The 22,463-nt window shown below is 44.9% G+C and overlaps 1 protein-coding gene across 1 annotated transcript in view; it reads right to left on the bottom strand.

The window, feature by feature from the left end:
- PRKAR2A (protein kinase cAMP-dependent type II regulatory subunit alpha) overlaps positions 1-22,463 on the bottom strand; it is a 91,449-nt gene that overhangs the window by 56,865 nt on the left and 12,121 nt on the right. Inside the window, exon 2 of the mRNA XM_064156933.1 lies at positions 4,743-4,778. Within this exon, the coding sequence (XP_064013003.1) occupies positions 4,743-4,778 (36 nt within the window). The remainder of the gene's footprint in view (positions 1-4,742; positions 4,779-22,463) is intronic.

Here is a 22,463-nt window from a genome sequence, read left to right as displayed (position 1 = left end):
GACTAAACTTCAACGCAAGCTAACTCTTGGGAGGAAGGCATCAAGGCATCGTTTTCAGGCCATCCAAACCAAGCCTGGGCAGACTAAGTCAAGTCACTAAGCCATGTAACTTGAGTTACACTACCAGAAGGCTCAGACATTGCTAATTCACTTGAAGCAGCAGCATAACAACTGCTCTGATGGGTAATTAGCACTGCGAGTCCCCATGGCACCACAGTCGATGGCATCCTACAGCTAGAAAAACTTTTAATTAGTGAGTTGGACTTTTCCCTCCCCCCCACTTTCTCCATAGGCATAACTTATTTATGATTCTGCTAACAAGACTATTTAAGCAATTCAGCCACCAGCTTGTACACCAACTAGAACTGACTGGCACAGTGCTTGGGGTTTGCATGCATGCCATGGACCCTCAACAAGTTACATGCCCAAACATGCTACACATGAGCAATCCATTCATTAGATTAATCCTAAGGGAACAGCAAGCTCTTTTTTCTTTTCCTGCCTCCTAGCACTTCCTAGAAAAGGCTGTTTCTCTTCATGAGAACACTACTTTACCACTCTGCACTTCTATAAATAATTCCATGAACATGATAAGATAACTTCCCCCCCTTTTCCAGGACAACCTTCCTAACACAGCCTAGAGAGGCTTTCACTATCCCACTCACAGACCCCTGTGTTGCTGGCTGAATCTCCGGATCAGCAAACAAAGCAGGATTTCTCTGGTCAAGAAGCAAATGGGATTCCCTGCAGAGCCTTTATAGCTGTCAAATTGCCCAGAAGAGTTTCATGCCAAGCAAGACAACCCTATCCCTCTCCCTCAGGGAACATACCAGCCTAGGAGACAAATAAGTAGCAAACACTGCAGAAGCAGGGAGCATAAGTGAGCAGAGCAAGTCCCCATGTTCTCAATACTACAGGGTGAGAGAGATGAAGTAGTATATGAGAATGTGCTACTATCACTATGAGACATGAAAGCAGTATTACCACTTTTGATCAATGATTCAAGAACTGTAGAAACAAAATCTGTTCCTCTGGTGAAGGAGGATATAAATATGTTTTAATATAGAAGGTCAGCTTGACCTTTCTAATAGACCACCATTTGCCAAGCAGTTTTCTTCAATCCTGCCTCCTTAAAGTGTTTTACTGAGGTACCACAGAAGCTAGAAGTGAAGTGGTTTGATCAAAGTTTTCAGTAAGTGGAAAAATAAACTGCCTGACCAATTCTTGCCATGTGTTAGAAAACTTGTGGGTTTAGTCATGGCAGAATGACAGCTAAGGATTTACAACCATTAAAGAAGTATTTGCCAGTACAGCCAAGAGCTCCAGGTTTAGATAAAATTATAGAAAGGGTTGGAAGAGACCTTGAAGATCATCTAGTTCTAGCTCCCCTGATGTGGGCAGGGACATCTCCCACTAGATCAGATTGCTCAAAACCCTGTCAAACCTGGCCTTGGGCACTTCCAGGGAGTGGGCATTCATGAGCTGCCTGGGCACCCTGTTTCAGTGCCTCACCACCCCCATCATAAAGAATTTCTTCCTAATAGATCCAGTCTAAATCTCTCTTTCAGCTTAAAGCCCTCCAGTGATCACTACATGTCCTTGTAAAAAAAAGTCCCTCCCCATCTTTCTTGTAACCCACTTCAGTCACTGAAAGGTCACTTAAGGTCTCCCTGAAGCCTTCTCTTCTCCAGACTGAATAGACCCAAATATCACAGGCTATCAATTCAGTAATCATAGAATCAGTCAGGGTTAGAAGGGACCACAAGGATCATCTAGTTCCAACTGCCCTGCCATGGGCAGAGATACCCTACCCTAGATTGGGCTGGCCACAGCCTCAGCCAGCCTGGCCTTAAACACCTCCAGCCATGGGGCCTCAACCACCTCCCTGGGCAACCCATCCCAGCCTCTCACCACTCTCATGCTCAACAATTTCCTCCTCACCTCCAGGCTGAATCTCCCCACCTCCAGCTTTGCTCCATTCCCCCCAGGCCTCTCACTCCCTGAGAGCCTACAAAGTTCCTCCCCAGCTTTTTTGTAAGCCCCTTCAGATCCTGGAAGGCCACAAGAAGGTCACCTGGGAGCCTCCTCTTCTCCAGACTGAACATCCCCAACTCTTTCAGTCTGTCCTCACAGCAGAGCTGCTGCAGCCCTCTGAGCATCCTTGTGGCCCTAATTCAGAGCACCAAAGCCAACGAATCATTCATTTATTTTATGGAAGGGATAATAAAATGTGGCTGGCTGTGACAGCAGGGGGCTGAGCTCAATAACCCTGAAGAACCTGTCAGTTCCAGTCCTATTTAGGTGACCTCTTGACAGACACAGCAGGAACAGAGTGCAAAAATACTCCAACCAAACAACTCCCCCTCACCCCAAACCAGTAGGTTTCTGTACTTTTCCTGCCAACAGAATGAAACTGGGATCTCCTTGTATATGCATGGCTGCTGTTTGCATCTCTGCTGCATTTTAAGAGATCCCACACTGACCCTGAGCTGTGCAGTTTGTACATAGAAAGCAGAGGAAAAACATTCTTTTAATTGTGAGAAGCATTTCACACAGTTTGTCTCCATGAGAACTCTTAACACACACTATCAGCTCTGAATTAGTCCAGTTCTTCTTGGAGCAACAATGTCATTAAGCATCTAAGCAATCCTCCTTTAATCTAATTGTCTCAGTTATCAACTCCACTTTACATCTGCTGTTTAGTTGTTCACAGTAACCTTTAGACCTCCTCTGTGAAGGAATCTGACATACCCTAGCACAGCACTATGACAACACAAATCTTACACTTCAGTACCAAAGATTCAAGAAGATTACAACCACCCTCTGATTAAGGCTCAGCTCTCTTAATTCAGCAATAATTCAGCTGAATTATTCACTTCTCATTTGTAGGATTTTACTCCATCAGCAGGTTCTAGAATGGATTGGTTCAATTAGCAGAGAAATGAAGATGTCTTGGGGCCCTCCAGATTAAAACACTTTACAATGTATGACTTCAAATATCTACTATCAGAGTATCAAACTCAATCATCCAAGCTACAATTTAGTCTGGCCTAAATTATTATGCAATAATACACTGAACCTACCAGGCCTGGTAATTAAGTTCTCATTATACTCACAATTACTTACATGTAGTGGCATAAATACAGCTACAGCCTGACTCATATCCAAGCAGCTAGGAGTAAGGCAACTGACTGCATGGCTATAAGAACATTTTAGACATAAATGTAAACACTTCTCTCATATATTTCTGTACCACCTGTATATTATCAATAATGGCCCAGCATAGCTGCCATACCAAAGAGCATGTCAGATGATAGATATTACAGATCAAGTGAATGTGCCCTTGTGGCCAAGAAGGCCAATGGGATCCTGGGGTGTATTAGGAAGAGTGTGTCCAGCAGATCAAGGGAGGTTCTCCTCCCCCTCTACTCTGCCCTCCTGAGACCTCATCTTGAATGCTGTGTTCAGTTTTGGGCTCCCCAGTTTAGGAGGGACAGGGATCTGCTGGAGAGGGTCCAGCAGAGGGCTACAAGGTTGATTAGGGGACAGGAGGGCATGGCTTATGAGGAGAGGCTGAGGGACTTGGGACTTTTTAGTATGGAGAAGAGAAGATTGAGAGGGGATTTGATAAATGTTTGTAAGTATCTAAGGACTGGCCAGGAGTGGGGGGACAGGCTCTGCTCACTGCTCCCTGGGATAGGACAAGGAGCAATGGGTGTAAGTTGCAGCAAAAGAGGTTCTGCCTCAACACAAGGGGGAACTTCTTTACTGTAAGGGTCCCAGAGCACTGGAACAGGCTCCCCAGAGAGGTTGTGGGGTCACCTTCCCTGGAGACTTTCAAGGTCTGTCTGGATGTGTTCCTCTGTGATCTGTGTTAGATAGGATTGTCCTGCTCTGGCAGGGAGGCTGGACTTGATGATCTCCTTGGGTCCCTTCCAATCCTTAACATACTGTAAGCCTGTAATTTGAACTGAAAACTAGAGAGAAAGGCCTGAACACCTTGGCATTTCTATGAAGATTTTTTTCAAATCAGAACCATAACAACATTCTAGACCAGATGAATGTTAAATACATGAAGGGGGAAAAAAATGTAACATCTGCAAAGCAATCCATGCTGCACCTCAGATGAAAAGAACTGCAATACTTTCTCATCTACACATAGCATTTAAGTCACCTGACATTGTTCAAAAACAGCTTTAAAAAACAATTTGATGGGAGTACATTTAATACAGGTTAAGATAGAGAGCAAACAAACAATCTGCAGCTCCAGAACAAGTGAACAGCCATAAATCCAACAATATTAAATACCAGCTGCATAAGCAGCTTGCCAACAGGGGACACCTCCTATTCCCCATGATTTCTGTATTCTAACCAGAGAGAAAATTCTTAGCAGCATGGAAGGTCAGGAAATGTGTTCCAGCAGAAAGCAGCTGCCACTTTTTCAGCTCTCTGCAAAGCAAACTTTTACCCTATCTAGGACATTGCCCAAAAGTTCTATGTATTTCTGGACAGAATCATTATTGCTGCTGCAGTTGCTTCCATAGTCTGTGATCAACCACAACCTTTTTCTGAACCACTCTCAAAGTGTTGCCCATTGCTTTCTACAGAGAATTAAGAAACAATTCTCACTACTTCAAAGTATCAGAAATAATATATGATGAAAGCTAAGGTTGCTTTTAATGTCATTGCTTCAGTGAAATATACATTCAAAGACCTTCAGAAACAGAATTCTTAAGTCATACCTGATACTCTCCTGTTGTATCGGTTAATAACTGGAGCTGCAAAACAAACAAAGGAAACACAGCATTACAAATGCTATTTATCATCACAAAGTCAGCATTTCGAACAATCATGATACTACACAAACCCCACAGAAATCTCTTTAAGAAAAAAATTAGGTGCTTCAGTATAAAGCTTTCATCCACTCACCTGACAGCCTGTAAGTCATTACAAGTTAAAGCTTGGTCTTCTAGAAGGCCCTTACATGCCAGCTGAGCAGGCTAAGGTTTGGGTGGGGTTTTTTTTCCACCCAATTCTGAAAAAAAATAGACCTCTACAGATATTATCCAATTTTAATCTATCATCAACTCCCAGCCCACTTTATTGAGCATTAGTACAAAACAGTTAAGAGCTTTATGTCACCTATACCTACTGAACCTGTGGATCAAAAGCTGGAATCTATCAGCTAAACCATTCTAGACACCCACACAACACAAGCCCTGTTCAGGCAGTGCTCCTATACTAACCCCAGTCATCTCTCCTTCACCAAGGCTATGGTCCATAAGGACACATGTTTCAAGTGAAACTTCTGAGACAGAGGATCCATTATTTCGTAGAATCATAGAATCAGTCAAGGTTGGACGGTACCACAAGGATCAGCCAGTTCCAACTACCCTGCCATGGGCAGGGACACCCTACCCTAGAGCAGGCTGCCCACAGCCTCAGCCAGCCTGGCCTTAAACACCTCCAGCCATGGGGCCTCAACCACCTCCCTGGGCAACCCATTCCAGGCTCTCACCACTCTCATGCTCAACAACTTCCTCCTCACCTCCACTCTGACTCTCCCCACCTCCAGCTTTGCTCCACTCCCCCCAGTCCTGTCACTCCCTGAGAGCCTAAAAAGTCCCTCCTCAGCTTTTTTTTTTGACTCCTTCAGACACTGAAAGACAACAATGAGGTCAACTTGGAGCCTCCTCTTCTCCAGACTGAACAGCCCCAACTCTTTCAGTCTGTCCTCACAGCAGAGCTGCTGCAGCCCTCTGAGCATCCTCTTGGCCCTGCTCTGGACACACTCCAGCATCTCCACATCCCTCTTGTAATGGGAGCTCCAGAACTGGATGCAGTACTCCAGGTGAGGTCTCAGCAGAGCAGAGTAGAGGGGGAGAAGCCCCTCCCTGGACCTGCTGGCCACACTTCTGATGCAGCCCAGGCTCTGCTTGGCTTTCTGGGCTGCAAGTGCACACTGCTGGCTCCTGTTGAGCTTCTCATCCAGCAGCACCCCCAAGTCCCTCTCCTCAGGACTGCTCTCCAGCCACTCACTGCCCAGCCTGGATTTGTGCTTGGGATTGCCTCAACCCAGATGCAGGACCTTGCACTTGGTCTTGTTGAGCCTCATGAGGTTGGCCTGTGCCCACCTCTCCAGCCTGTCCAGGTCTCTCTGGATGACAGAACCCAGATTTCATTGCTTCCTTGTTCATGCTGCTGGGTACACAAGGTATTTAAACTTCCTCTCTTATTTGGATGAACTTCCTGACCACAGATTCTTTTAGAATCCTATTTTATCCCAGAGCAGGGTTCAGTGTCATCAAAACAGCATCGAGTTTTCCAGTGTTAAAAAGAAGGGAAAAACAAAACATAACCTTTTAAGGACAGTTAAGAGAGTACTGTTGTTCTCCCTCCACAAAGCTTTTAAGATTAAAATGATACTTTGCTTTTTCTTACACCAGTGACAGTTTTAACACATATAAAATTTCAGGTTCACTTTTCTATGTTGTCAGATCACTCTTTTTATGCTAAAGAGATAAAATCTAGCATTTGCTAGTACAGAAAGTTAGTCTTTTCCTTTGTTTTGCACTACCAAGGAGAAACTCTTTGCTTTTAACTACCTTCTTTACTGAACAGACAGTACAGCCACTCCTAGGCACCCTTCTGGGCTGGGGTCCTAAAGAGCTGGGGCTCTTCAGCTTTGAGGAGCAAGAGGGGTTATTAGGTTGAGAGAGGTCCTGCCCCTCTACTCTGCCCTGGTGAGGCCACATCTGGAGTACTGCATTCAGTTCTGGGTGCCCCAGTTCAGGAAGGACATAGAACTGCTTGAGAGAGTCCAGCACAGAGCCACAAAGATGATGAAGGGAATGGAACATCTCTGTTACAAGGACAGCCTTAGGGAGCTGGGGCTGTGCAGCTAGGAGAAGAGGAGACTGAGAGGTGACCTCACTCATGTTTATCAATATGTAAAAGGTGAGTGCCAGGAGGCTGGAGCCAGGCTCTGCTGGGTGATGCCCAATGCCAGGACAAGGGGCAATGGGTGGAAGCTGAGGCATAGGAAGTTTCATGGAAACATGAGGAGGATTTTTTTCCCTGTAAGGGTGACTGAAGACTGGAACAGGCTGCCCAGGGGGGTTGTGGAGTCTCCCTCTCTGGAGATATCCAAGACCCACCCGGATGTGTTCCATCATGATCTGGTGCAGGTGATCCTGCTCTGCAGGGGTTTGTACTGGATGAGCTTTGGAGGTCCCTTCCAGCCCCTGACATTCTGTGACTCTGTGTGATTCTGATCTGTCATTAGAAGTACATGGAGAAAAGCCTGGCACTGCACACTGCTGAGAGAACAGCTCGGGAAGGTCCCACATCCACCTCAATTAATTTGTGGACAGACTCCAAAAAAAATTAGATGAAGAGGAAAGAAATAATGCACTTATGGTTAACCCAGCCTGTTTCCTATGCTGAACGCTAAAGGGCATCTAATTACAAGCACTAATTGTAATGTCTGATAGCAGCACAACCATTCCAGCACACCTTTGCCCACACTGCAACAAGAACACAGTGGATCCAGCACTCCAAACTGGCAGCACCCAGCAGAGCTGCTATCTTCAACAACAAAAAGGAGCTGCTGGTTTTTATACCTGCATTTAGAGCTTCCCTCTGGTGTGCCAATGGGCCACATGTCAGGTCAGTTACACCTCAACTGCAGAAATGAGATTTTCCTGGCAGAGGGTTGCATGCAAACTCTCCATTATGCCAAAACTTCAGGTGCAGTGAAAATTCAGAGTTCTGACCTTTGGCACAGTCCCTGATTTTACTCTGCTCATGGGAGTTAAGTAATTGGGTAAACACAACAAAACCAGGGGTATATTAGACTGCTGTACCAGAAGAGACCAAACCTGCCCAGTTTCCAGCCCCGGCAGCCAAAGGCAAATGACGCCAGCAATGGAGAGGAAAATGAAGTTGTGCATTCCACAGTTCTGCCACAACTGTCTCAGGACACCAAACCAACTCCACAGCTTGAGAAAAATCAGGAATGTCTGCTAAACAGGTGTGTATTTTCCATACTGTCAGGAGGCACAGACTGACTTAAGCACTAGACAGGAACATTCAACAGAGGCTGTTTCAGATTGAAAAGAATAAAGGTTTCTGGCCACACCTTGAGTACTGCATCCAGTTCTGGGCCTCTTGGTTTAAGAAAGATGTTGAGGTGCTTGAACATGGCCAGAGAAGGGCACTAAGGCTGGTGAGGGGGCTGGAGCACAGCCCTGTGAGGAGAGGCTGATGGAACTGGGGCTGCTCAGGGGAGACCTTACTGCTGTCTGCAACTACCTGAAAGGAGGTTGTAGCCAGGTGGGGCTGGTTTCTTATGCCAGGTAACCAGTGACAGAACAAGACGACACAGCCTCAAACTGCACCAGGGCAGGTTTAGGCTAGATGTTAGGAGGAAGTTGTTGCAGAGAGAGTGATTGGCATTGGAATGGGCTGCCCAGGGAGGTGGTGGAGTCACTGTCCCTGGAGACATTCAAGAAAAGCCTGGATGAGGCACTCAGTGCCATGGTCTGGTTGATTGGCTACGGCTGGGTGCTAGGTTGGACTGGATGATCTTGGAGGTCTCTTCCAACCTGGTTGATTCTATGATTCTATGGTGCAGCTTGTAACCACTTCCTCTGGTCTTGTCATTTGTCATCAAGAAGAGACTGATCTCCTCCTCACTCCAACCTCCCTTCAAGGTACTTGTAGGTACCTTGAGATAAGGTACAGAGAGGGAGAACAAAGAGGTTATTTATCTCCTCAGACTCCTCCAGACTGAACAACCTCAGCTGAGATCACATACTCCAGGCTTGTCTTGATAACCTAACAATGCTGAGAACCACTTAACCTCAAACATAGAATTGATTTTTTTTTAAGATCTTTTCCAAAAGTGAAAAAAATAAATCTGGAATTTCACCAATATTCCTCAGTTTGCCTGGGAACTGAGATTTCCTTTTAAGTATCTGATGCTACTTAATACTGAATCCTGACTAAGTGTTACAGGCTGCTGCTAAAACGAAGTCCTAGAGGTGAAAAAGCATATGAAAGAGACAAGGATACTACCTTTGAAGCCAAACTGACAATTAAAGGATTTAAGCCAAACAAGTGACAGCAAAATTGTTCCCCAGCTTTCCAAAACAGCTCTCAGAAAGGCTTTTGCTACAATGTGTGGCATCCACTTTTTGTCAGCGTACTGAAAAGTGCCTGGTAAAAAAAACACAGCAAGCTTTTTTAAGTCACAGGGTGACTGTATGAGAGTAAGTTAGTTCTCTGCACTACTCACAAGGATTGCACAAGACACTAAGGACTGAAATGAATAGAAAAATTATGACAGTCATTCTCTCACCTATTGCTACCTTCTTACACATATAGATGTTAGGGGTTGGAAGAGACCCAAGGCGACCGTTGAGTGCAACCTCCCTGCCAGAGCAAGACCACACAATCTAGCACAGATCACAGAGGAACACATCCAGACAGGCCTTGAAAGGCTCCAGAGAAGGAGACTCCACAGCCTCCCTGGGAAGCCTGTTCCAGTGCTCTGGGACCCTGACAGGAAAGAAGTTCCCCCTTGTGTTGAGCTGGAACCTCCTATGCTGCAGCTTACACCCATTGCTCCTTGTCCTATCCCAGGCAGCAGTGAGCAAAGCCTGTCCCCCTCCCTTGACCAGCCCTCAGATGTTTACAAACATTTACTAAACCCCCTCTCAGTCTTCTCTAGACTAAAAAGTCATAAGAATATTAAATTCTTACAGAAAGGATAAATAAAACTCAAATGATCAGTTCAGAATCACAGAAAAAAAACCCAAAACACCACAAACCCAACAACCAAAAAAACCCAACCCAGGGACAAAAGAAGAACTTGCATTCCAGGCATGAGCTTAAAGTACTAGATGTTACCACTCTGTACCTTGAAAACTATTTCTCTTCCTCCACAAGCACTCTGCTTTTTACTAGGACCTATGAACAATGCCTAATTATAATTAAGGGGAAAAAAAATCCCAAACCTGATGATTATTTGTGACACTGCTACAATTTACAGCAGCAGACAGTGCACACAGCAATTCAATGCTGATCTTTCATGCAATGATTAACTAATTCAGGTTTTTTTTAAGGTTTCCTGATGAAAGAATGAAGTTTGTTACAAGTAGTATAGATCATAGAGAAAAAAAAATCCCAGCTTTATAAAACAAATTAGCAGAATTTAGTGATTTCTAGAGCACTCTCCTATAAAAGCACAGCACAGAAATCAACCTACACGAACAGCAATGAGAAAAACAGAATGTAAAGTGTTCTGGTTTAACAAGTCACAGAATCATAGAATCAACCAGGTTGGAAGAGACCTCCAAGATCATCCAGTCCAACCTAGCACCCAGCCCTAGCCAATCAACCAGACCATGGCACTGAGTGCCTCAGCCAGGCTTTGCTTGAACACCTCCAGGGACGGCGACTCCACCACCTCCCTGGGCAGCCCATTCCAACGCCAATCACACTCTCAGGGAAGAGATTCCTTCCAACACCCAGCCTAGACCTCCCCTGGCACAACTTGAGACAAGGTACAGAGGAACACATCCAGACAGGCTTTGAAAGTCTCCAGAGAAGGAGATCCCACAATCTCTCTGGAGAGCCTGTTCCAGTGCTCTGTGACCCTTACAGTAAAGAAGTTCCCTTCTGTTGAGGTGGAACCTCTTTTATCATAGAATCAGTCAGGGGTGGAAGGGACCACAAGCATCATCCAGTTCCAACCCCCCTGCCATGGCCACAGACAACCTACCCTACATCAGGCTGGCCACAGCCTCATGCAGCCTGGCCTTAAACACCTCCAGGGCCATAGGATGCATAGATACCTTTCCATTCCCAGTAGATAAAAATAGCTCTCACCAGTAGCAAGATATAAGATGTAAAAATAAAGGAGCAACACATCTTGGTCCCTATTTTATTTAATTTGGATTTAAAAACTAACTGACAGAAAATGGAGCCCCTGATCCTTGCTTTCAGAGCTTTCTTAGAACCTCTTGGATAGAAAGAATGTAGTATTTCTGAGGGAAAAGGTTGAGTCAACAAGAGAGGCATCCATATCAGTTAAAAAAAAGGATGGTTTTATGAAGTTATTAAAGCTGTTGTGCTATTTTGGGTTGGTTGGGGTTTGGGTTGGGTTGTCTTTATGTATTTAAAGACAGATGAAAATTTAATATGCACTCTGGAAGGGACAAACTTTAAATAGCTGACAGCTTCAAGACAGATGAATCTCTTCTTGACTCTCTGAAAGACATCAGGGTGAACCTCTGGTTATAAAAGCATTTCTTGGCTAGGATGTTAAGAGATTTGCTTGTTTGTTTTTAAGTTAAAACCACTTTAGAAAGACCTATCACTGTTTGACTAACCTCATTCCACAACTGAATTTGAACTGCCCTGCACTGTGCCACTTTGATGACGTTTCCCAGCAGATATTAACTCAACACAAAAAGGGATCACAGCCCCATTATGCAGTGATTTCTGCTCTCAGAATCCAGGGAGCAACAGCTTGACTGAAGCCTAAGTAAAGGATGATGAACACCTGTGCTAGTTTGAAGCTAGCTAGAATGGTTTGGTGAGAAGAATTAGATTACAGGCTGTGAAAGGAAAACAGTGGTGATGTCTACTTCATTCATAGGCTTGCTGAGATGTATAGGAACAAGAAATAAAACCACAGATAACCACTCTCACTGGGACTGCTGGCTGAGCTGCATCTTACTCTCTAACCTCACCCTCCATTTTGGGCTAATCCACTTTGCTTCCTAACCCCCCTGGCTGAACCTCCATTCTTCCTTGGGACTGGGGTAAGGTTGAGAGGGGTAGGGGGAAGGTGAAGGGGTGTTTGGGAGCCCCTCCTGGGGACTCAGGTTTCTGGGAGGGCTGTTGTGTTTCTGTATCACCTTTTACCTTGTCTATTTCTGTCTATAACTGTATATACTGTAACTATCTGCTTGTATATTGTGCTAGCTGTAAATAATAAGCTTCATTCCTATTTCCAGAGCTGCTGAGTCTAGTCTGGGTGATTTCCAAAGTGTGGGGGGGCAGGGAACACCCAAACCATCACAATACCTATCAAGCAGCACTTTTTATTATCTGATATTACAATGCCATGACCCACACAACCCTCTCCTGTTTCTTGCTGACGTGTCTCAGATCTAGCCAAATGCAACACAACACTTCACCTTTTGGTGTTGATTTTTTAAATGAGAGTAATCTATATTAGGAAGATCAAAGAGATAGCAAGAAGGCAGGCATTTGCCTTGCAGACATGAAATCAGACAAATCCCCAGCGCTCAGTTACAACCTTAGCTGAAAGGACACATTTCACAGTGACTAAAGATATAACTGTATGCTACAACAGAGGTAGTCAGAGATTGAAATGAAAGACTTAGATTTTCTTATTCCAAAGACTGGAAAGACACAATTCTACACAGCACAGAAGAGGAAGGATGCTGCAAAGAGCTGGGAATTAGGAAGCAACTGACATATATTCAAAGTACTGTTTAGAAGAAGCAAAACACTGGAGGGTGTAGCAAAGCAAGGCACAGTAAGTGAAAAGGGGAATCCTAGAATTAGTCAGGGTTGGAAGGGACCACAAGGATCGTCTAGTTCCACACCCCCACCCCAGCCATGGGCAGGGACATCCTACCCTACATCAGGCTGGTCACAGCCTCAGCCAGCCTGGCCTTAAACACCTCCAGCCATGGGGCCTCAATCACCTTCCTCTGCAGCCCATTCCAGGCTCTCACAACTCTCATGCTCAACAACTTCCTCCTCACCTCCACTCTGACTCTCCCCACCTCCAGCTTTGCTCCATTCCCCCCAGTCCTGGCACTCCCCAATAGCCTAAAAAGTCCCTCCCCACATTTTCTGGAGGCCCCTTTCAGACACTGAAAGGCCACAAGAAGGTCACCTGGGAGCCTCCTCTTCTCCAGACTGAACAGCCCCAACTCTTTCAGTCTGTGCTCACAGCAGAGCTGCTCCAGCCCTCTGAGCATCCTCCTCGTGGCCCTTCTCTGGACACTCTCCAGCATCTCCACATCCCTCTTGTAATAGGGGCTCCAGAACTGGATGCAGTACTCTCAGCAAAGCAGAGTAGAGGAGGGAGAATCACCTCCCTGGCCCTGCTGGCCACACTTCTCCTGATGCAGCCCAGGCTCTGCTTGGCTTTCTGGGCTGCAAGTGCACACTGCAGGCTCATGTTGAGCTTCTCTTCCAGCAGCACCCACAAGTCCCTCTCCTCAGGGCTGCTCTCCAGCCACTCACTGCCCAGCCTGGATTTGTGCTTGGGATTGCCTCGACTCAGATGCAGGACCTTGCACTTGGTCTTGTTGAACCTCATGAGGTTGGCTTGTGTCCACCTCTCCAGGTCCCTCTGGATGGCATCCCTGCCCTCCAGCCAGTCTGCTGCACCACACAGCTTGGTGTCATCAGCAAATCTGCTGAGGGTACCCTCAATGCCTCGGTCCACGTCAACGACAAAGATGGTGAGATCTTTGGTTGAGCTTTAGGAGCAAGATTAAAGAGGAAGGCATTTCAGAGACTGGGAGGTAAAGGAGCCACATTAGTAGTATCACAAAAGTTTTCAAAGCCAGAATGACCTTAAGCCTACATTAAGTAGGTAAGTAAAGTTTCACAATGTATTTGGAAGTTATTTTCATAGGGATTCTGAAAGACAGAAAGAGTCAAAGATGAGACTAACAGTAGTATCACATGAAGGAGAAATAATTACAGGTTTCCTTAAAATAAATCCTTCCTACAGGGAAAGTTAGTTGCATCTTATCTGAGGAACCACAAGGCACTTCCCAATCACTAACATGGGCAACTAACTCTGATGTCTAGGTGCAGTGCCAAAGGAAGGACAGCACATTCCTTTTCCCAGTGTCTTGACTCTTCCCCTTCTATCTTACCAGTTCTACTTTCAAACGTCCATTCTGTATTTTACCATACCCCTGCCCCACCACAGATCATAGATGTATCAGGCAGGAGAAATAACACTGTAGGGTATTTAAGATCTCTCAAATGTAATGAAGACAAATTTTGTCTGAGATGGTTTCGGTAGAAGCTTCAGAAGTGCTGTTTAAAGCCACGTTTGACAAGCAGAGCTCTTTAAAGTAGCACCTTCGTATCTCAATTGGTCTTTTACTACAGCTCTGATTTCTAAGACACTGAAAAATCTTCTAAGACATTTCACATTACAACTTCTTATCTTCTAGAACATTGAACTCTAAAGACTCTTAACCAGATTTTTATTCTTTGATGGTTTTAAGGTGCAAAGTCATTGCTCTAGGTTACAAATTAACAACACTTAAACCTCTTCAGGCTTACTCAGAAAGCTGAATTACACCAAAAGTATTTGGAAATTCTGGAGATAATTTCTAAGTCATAAAATAAGTCATTTAACTAAGTCTAGTAAGCTATTCCATTTTTATTGTTTCTAACTGCACCTCTTGCATAAATCTCTTTCCACAGATTAATGAACTGTACACAGGAGAGTGTGAATACAGCAAAATAAACCACATCAATGCCTCGTTGAAAGTTCTGTACATTTCACTACTGTGAAATTTGCATTTGGTCACAGAACAGCCACTGCTAAGGTGTGGAACTCACTGACCCAAAGAGTACAGCCATTCTCTCCATAGAATCAACCAGGTTGGAAGAGACCTCCAAGAGCATCCAGTCCAACCCAGCACCCAGCCCTAGCCAGTCAACCAGACCATGACACTAAGTGTCCCATCCAGGCTTTTCTTGAACACCTCCAGGGACAGTAACTCCACCACCTCCCTGGGCAGCCCATTCCAATGCCAATCACTCTCTCTGTGAAGAACTTCCTCTCAGTCTCATCTTCTCCAAGCTGCAGAGCCCCAGTTCCCTCAGGCTGTCCTCATAACAGAGATGTTCCATTCCCTTCATCATCTTTGTGGCTCTGTGCTGGACTCCCTCAAGCAGTTCTATGTCCTTCCTGAACTGGGGCACCCAGAACTGAATGCAGTACTCCAGATGTGGCCTCATCAGGACAGAGGAGGGGCAGGAGAACCTCTCTCAACCTAATAACCACAGCCCTTCTGATATACCCCAGAATGGCATTGGCCTTCCTGGCCACGAGTGCACATTGTTGGCTCGTGGTCAACCTCCCATTAACTAGAATCCCCCACACCCTTTTCCCCTTCACTTCCCCCTCATCAAGCCCAACTTATCACCCAACATTATCTAAGCAACTAAACCAAGGCACCAAGTGCCACACACAGTCCCTTTTTCATGTTTTCACAGAAATACTTCTAGTTCCTGTTTCTAACAGCACACTGTTATTTCCCAGGTGCTGAACAGTCCTGCCAGCAAGGCTTTACTCCAGCTCTCAAGGACTGACAAACACAGTATATACTTAAGTAATTAATCCACACACTTTCACAGCTGGATTCTTGCTGTTTTCTGCCAGCTAACTTCACGTTCCCAACACACTAGCTTGTGGTGCACCACTGACATCCTTCTCACTCTTCATTTCCCAGTTTTATACTACCCCTCCTCTCCAAGATGATTTTTTTCCTAACACATCTCCCATAACCTCTTCAAATCTCATTTAAGTACGCACACCTGTAAGTACTTTTACACAGCCTTTCTCCACAAAGGACTCACATGCATCCTACATTTCAACTCTTATCCAGTTCCTGATATCTGTCCTTTAGGCAGAGGTTTATTTTAAGACACAGCAAATGTTGCACACACGTCTAATAATTTTTTTAGGTGCATCTGGCATCAAAGACAACTCCAATAAGGCATAATCATAGAATCATAGAATCAACCAGGTTGGAAGAGACCTCCAAGATCATCCAGTCCAACCTAGCACCCAGCCCTATCCAATCAACTAGACATCATAATGCTGCATTTTAATCTGGATGCATAACAAAGAGTTGATTTCCTCCTATATGTAAGGAAAGATTGTGATGATACACAGATATTCTGATGGTTTAGCAGTGAAAAACACTGGGGGGGGGGGGGGGAAAGAACAATTTTGACTGCCTCGGTATCCACCGAAACCCTAACCTCTATTTTGCATTCACTGCATTGTATTTTAAAGAGATTCCATCTGCTCTGTCTGTAGTACACATTAATATTCAGAAGACATCTGCAGTGTGCAGAACAAGCTTTTAATTGGAATCATGTCACAGCTACCATCACACAACACTGAATGTAAATGTTGGCTATCTGCACTTGGCAGCTGCTTGGCAGGCTTATTATAAAGTCCTACTGAGACTGATAGTGTCTTTAAATAATATGGTAGCAGGACATAAAAGGTATCTTTAAAGAAATCAAATATTTACTACCATGAAACAGTTTTACAATGCAAATCACCTCTAAGATAATTTACTAGCACTTTAAACTACTTAAATGCAAAATATTGTTTATATTCAGCTGTAATTTTCAGAAGGGGGAGGGAGAAAACCAACAATACAACTCAATGCTCACATCTTTCATGATGATAGATATTAAAGCAAATCTAACCTGATGACAGATGTTAAAGCAAATAAAACCTGTACACAAAAGATGACAGAAAACCTGAACTCCAGTGCAACTGAAATGGTGTTGAGGAGCTTGAAGCACTTATAAAAATCTAGAACTCTAGCATTGCTAAGCATAGGAGAGTGTCTGAAGAACAGAATGCAAGAGGTGTGCTCAGTGATTTAAGACACTTTCCTACAATGTCAGACTAATTATTCTGGAATGAACAATAGTTACCTCTCTTAAGGGGAAAAAAAGAAATAATACTGAGTTAATAGCATCATCATTTGCTTCTAATCTTTGCCAAACCATGGTAACATAAAATTACAGTTTCAAATCCCGTGAGTATTTTCAGCTTGTTCTCCTCTGCAAGTAGCACCAGGGAGGTTATTTGTCCCCTGTACTCAACACTGGGCAGGCCATACCTTGAGTCCTGTGTCCAGTTCTGGGCTCCTCAACTCAAGAGAGATGTTGAGGTGCTGGAATGTGTCCAGAGAAGGGTAATGAAGCTGGTGAGGGGCCTGGAGCACAGCCCTGTGGGAAGAGACTGGTGGAGCTGGGGGTGTGCAGCCTGCAGAAGAGGAGGCTCGGGGGTGACCACACTGCTGTCTACAACTACCTGGAGGGCGGCTGTAGCCAGGTGGGGTTGGTTTCTTCTGCCAGGCAACCAGCAATAGAACAAGGGGACACAGTCTCAAGTTGTGCCAAGGGAGGTCTAGGCTGGATGTTAGGAGGAAGTTGTTGTCAGAGAAAGTGATCTGCATTGGAATGGGCTGCCCAGGGAGGATGTGGAGTTGCTGCCACTGCAAGTGTTCAAGAGAACACTGGATGAGGCACTTAGTGCCATGGTCTAGTTGACTGGCTAGGGCTGGGTGCTAGGTTGGACTGGATGATCTTGGACATCTCTTCCAACCTGGTTGATTCTATTCTATTCTAAGTTTCTGACAAATGGGGCAGAGTCACCAGCAATTCCCACAGAGAGCAGTCTGTGTGTGTATGTATGTGTGTATATATACACACAGCCTCAAGTTACCCAGCCAGTACAAGCAATCAGTTCTCACACCACCAAACTGATACTATACATCTTACAAGTTACTTAAATCTTATCAGAAGGTAAAAAGGACACAGGAACAGCTTTGATGACAAACACATCTTCTTGGAATTTGCCTTCCACTGTCTGCCACAGAATCATAACAAACACTTTGTCACAAAGCTATTGAAACTTTAAAACCATTGTCACAAAAATAATGACACAAGTAGGGACAACACTGGAGCAGAAAGCCAGCACGATCCAACTGCTGTAACTCCGCCGCTCTTCTCCAACAGACTAATTGGCTTAACAGATACTGCTTAGCTTCAGCACAGCTTCCAACACAAAGAACTGAATTACACAGAAGGGGAAGATGCAATTCTCTGTGCTCTGGGCACACACACGTGGTCAATCTCAAGCCTGCACTTGCACATCCACCACCATTATGGGGGGAAAAGTGACAAAGCAAAAACAAGTCCACCAGAGAACAGAGCTCCGTTTCAGTACCAAACCTGAGCACACACAATGAGACAATCACTGAACCCCAACTGTGGCAGCACATCCAACCTGTTTCAATGCAAAGGAAAAAAAAGGCTGGATCTTATTTTTTTTTCCATGAGTGATATACAGCTGGTCAGCTCAAGTTTGCACAAGAACAGAAAGGGGGCATTAGCATGAGCAGTTTGGGATGAAATGCTGTGTAAGAAGCTTTTCCTTTTGCCTCTTAGCTATTTACAGTCTTGGACAAAACAGATCAGAGTCACGCTCACAGTCAGGTATTTACCCCATGACAGACAGTAAGAGAAAACTGTTAAGTGAGCCAGTTCTCCACAAAAGAGCAATTCAGAAGAAAGAGACAACCTGAAGCTCAGCAGAAACACTAACAGGGCATGGTGTTTTATATAGTTAGCATGGATGTCACACAGCTACACCTGCCAGGTCAACCTGAGCTCAGCATGAGGATAATTAGAGGTACCCAGGTAGGATTTAAAAATAGCTCCTTACAGCTAAAACAGGAGGCACATAAAACACCACAGTTGTGGTAGGGTCACTTCTAATTTAATTATCAATTCCTGCTGTCATTACTGAGTTGGATGATTAAACATGGGGGGGTTTACACAGAACAAAGCTGGACTGGGTTGTGCTGTCATCTGATCTGATCTATGTAGAAAAACAAGAAGAATTTCAATTAGAAACACCAGCATCAAGTGTCACCTCAAGCTGATTCAGAGCCTAATCTCACACACCCACATTTCAATCAGGGCATAAATACACTTGTAAATGCTAGGCAAGACGTGCTGGTTTAATGGTATCCTGGGCTGGGTTAGAAGCGATGCTGCCAGCCTGAGGGAGGTGCTCCTTCCTTTCTACTCAGCCCCAATGAGGTCACGCCTGGAAAAGCATGTCCAGCTCCAGGACATGGACATTCTGGAGATTTCAGCAAAGGACAACAGTGGTGACTAAAAGACTGGAGCTGAAGGAGCTGGGACTGCTAGCACGGAGAAAATAAGCCTATGGGGAGCTCTTAAAAATACCTGAAGGGAGAGTGCAAAGACAATGGAGCTAGGTTATTTTTAGTGGTGCCAATGACAGGATGAGAGCCAATGGACACAAACTGAATGATAGAAGGCTTCATCTGAACATGATAGAACACTTTTTTACTGTGAGGGTGACCAAGCAGTGGTGCAGGTTGTCCAGAGTGGTTCTGGAGTCTCCATCCTATGGGATATTTAAGAGCTAACTAGACATGATCCAAACCACTCTAGGCAGCCCTGATTAAACAAGGGAGTTGGACCTTCAAAGAATCATAGAATCAATCAGGTTGGAAGAGACCTCCAAGATCATCCAGTCCAACCTAGCACCCAGCCCTAGCCAGTCAACTAGACCATGGCACTAAGTGCCTCAGTCAGGCTTTGCCTGAATACCTCCAGGGACAGTGACTCCACCACCTCCCTGGGCAGCCCATTCCAATGCCAATCACTCTCTCTGCCAGCAACCTCCCCCTAACATCCAGCCCAGACCTCCCCTGCCACAACTTGAGACTGTGTCCCCTTGTTCTGTTGCTGGTTACTTGGGATTAGAGACCAACCCCACCTGGCTACAGCCTCCCATCAGGTAGTTGTAGACAGCAATGAGCTCTGCCCTGAGCCTCCTCTTCTGCAGGCTGCACACCCCCAGCTCCCTCAGCCTCTCCTCATCGGGTTTGTGTTCCAGGTCCCCTTCCAAACTCAACCACTTTGATTTCATAAGGATACTCTACCAGCTCATGAAAACCTATGCTTTGCTTCTAGTTTAATTTCCCATGGCAAGAAAGCAAATAGGAGAAAACCTCATTTGCGGGCAGATGCAATGAGAGACCTTTTCTCAGGTAGGTAACACTATTTCAGACATCTTTTTTTCCAGGTATACATTTTGGTTTGTCAGGATTCACTTTGCCTGACTTTCTTTAAAGGAGGGAGGCAAGAAAGGTAGGAAGAGAAGAAAGTGAAAACCAGCCCAGGCTTCTACAACTTCTTAGCAGGAGCACCTTCTCCACATTTGCAGACTGAGCACTTTCTTGGGCCTGATGACCTACTGCAACATACTAAACAAATGGCCACATAAAAGCCATCAAGCACCCACATCCTGCACAAACCCCAATCACACATACCATCCCTCCTAGCCAGCGTCACAAAATGCATTTATTATCAGCAGATCATCTATGATAACACCTTTGCATCCTTCCTCAGCTCATCATTTTCTAGAACTTCACACTCTATCCTGTAAATGTCACCACCAAAGACTCCCCCTTGTCTGAGCAGTTAAGGAATGACCTTTCTCAAACCTTTTTTTTTCCCCTCAAAAGGCCAAAAAAAATTAAAGAGCTATCTCAATTCTTCTTGAAGTCTGATTTTGACAATTTGCTTAATTAGGTGCTTAAAAAGACTGAAGATGTGTTGATTTGTGAAACAATAAAACAAAAATCATATAGTCAAAGAGCTACTGTCCTGTAGTGGTTTGGGTGTTTCCCATCCACCCACTTCAGAAATCACCCAGACTAGACTCAGCAGCTCTGGAAATATGAATGAAGCTTCTATTTACAGCTAGCATAATATATAAGCAGATATTTGCAGTATATACAGTTATAGACAGAAATAGACAAGGTAAAAGTTAATACAGAAACACAACAGCCCTCCCAGAAACCTGAGTCCCCAGGAGGGGCTCTCAACCACCTCTCACCTTCCCCCTACCCCTCTCAACCTTACTCCAGTCCCAAGGAAGAATGGAGGTTCAGCCAGGGGGGTTAGGAAGCAAAGTGGATTAGTCCAAAATGGAGGGTGAGGTTAGAGAGATGCAGCTCAGCCAGCAGCCCCAGTGAGAGTGATGCTGAGAGTGTTATCTATGTTTTGACTTACGGTCCTGTACATCTCAGCAAGCCTATGAGCGAAGTAAACATCACCCTTGTTTTCCTTCCACAGCCTGTAATCTAGTTCTTCTCACCACAACATTCTAGCCAGCTTCAAACTAGCACATGTCCCCAGGTGTTATGTTAAAAAGCAAAAACATCTGGAGACAAAAAATAAATGTATCACACATCCTATCACACTTGTTAATAACCAAAGGCAGAAAACTTTGGTCAGCTGATGCTAAAAAGTTCTAGATATATTTGCAACTGAAGCTCTTTGGTTTCTAGTTAAAAAAAACAACAACAAAACACCAACCCACAACTTTTGTCCTATAGGTAGATTTATCTCAGGGAAGAGGGGCAGACAGCAGGCAGCCATGGATTTGAATGTTTAAAACTACTCCTAATCTGGACAATCTTCAGGTTGTGATATCCAACCAAATTATGAGGAAAAGTAACTTTTGTACCACACTCAATTTATTTTACAGCTTTTCTTCCTTCAGATTTACACCACTAACAATATTAAGTCAACATTCATTGAAACTTACTCTTAAAACATTGCTGTGAAAAGAATAATCTCTGTATTAGAAAGAAAAGAAAGTATTTTGGCAGACAACCCCCCCCACACACACAAAGTTCCAGTAATAGCACCCTGTGCACCTTCACAGATGTGAAAGAGGATTTTGGGGAAAGGGGAAGGGTGATGACAGACAGACTAGTCCTGTTTCCTAAGAAAGGATAACAGTAAAAGTAGGCATGTTCTCCCCAAACCACAGCAAATCCTCTTTTATAGAATCATTTAGGTTGAAGAAGACCTCTAAGATCAAGTCCAATCATAAGACTAACACTGCCAAGTCCATCCATGTCCCTAAGCACAACATGAACTCATGAATGTTTGAAGTCCCTGCAGAGCGAGCACAGCAGAAGAGAGAGAGGAGAGCACAGCAGAAGAGAGAGAGGAGAGCACAGCAGAAGAGAGAGAGGAGAGCACAGCAGAAGAGAGAGAGGAGAGCACAGCAGAAGAGAGAGAGGAGAGCACAGCAGAAGAGAGAGAGGAGAGCACAGCAGAAGAGAGAGAGGAGAGCACAGCAGAAGAGAGAGAGGAGAGCACAGCAGAAGAGAGAGAGGAGAGCACAGCAGAAGAGAGAGAGGAGAGCACAGCAGAAGAGAGAGAGGAGAGCACAGCAGAAGAGAGAGAGGAGAGCACAGCAGAAGAGAGAGAGGAGAGCACAGCAGAAGAGAGAGAGGAGAGCACAGCAGAAGAGAGAGAGGAGAGCACAGCAGAAGAGAGAGAGGAGAGCACAGCAGAAGAGAGAGAGGAGAGCACAGCAGAAGAGAGAGAGGAGAGCACAGCAGAAGAGAGAGAGGAGAGCACAGCAGAAGAGAGAGAGGAGAGCACAGCAGAAGAGAGAGAGGAGAGCACAGCAGAAGAGAGAGAGGAGAGCACAGCAGAAGAGAGAGAGGAGAGCACAGCAGAAGAGAGAGAGGAGAGCACAGCAGAAGAGAGAGAGGAGAGCAGAGAGG

This window comes from Pogoniulus pusillus, chromosome 16 (genome assembly GCF_015220805.1).
Source record: "Pogoniulus pusillus isolate bPogPus1 chromosome 16, bPogPus1.pri, whole genome shotgun sequence".
Classification (NCBI taxonomy): Eukaryota; Metazoa; Chordata; class Aves; order Piciformes; family Lybiidae; genus Pogoniulus; species Pogoniulus pusillus.
The sequence above is the reverse complement of the archived record's forward strand: the minus strand, read 5'-3'. Positions and strand labels throughout refer to the sequence as shown.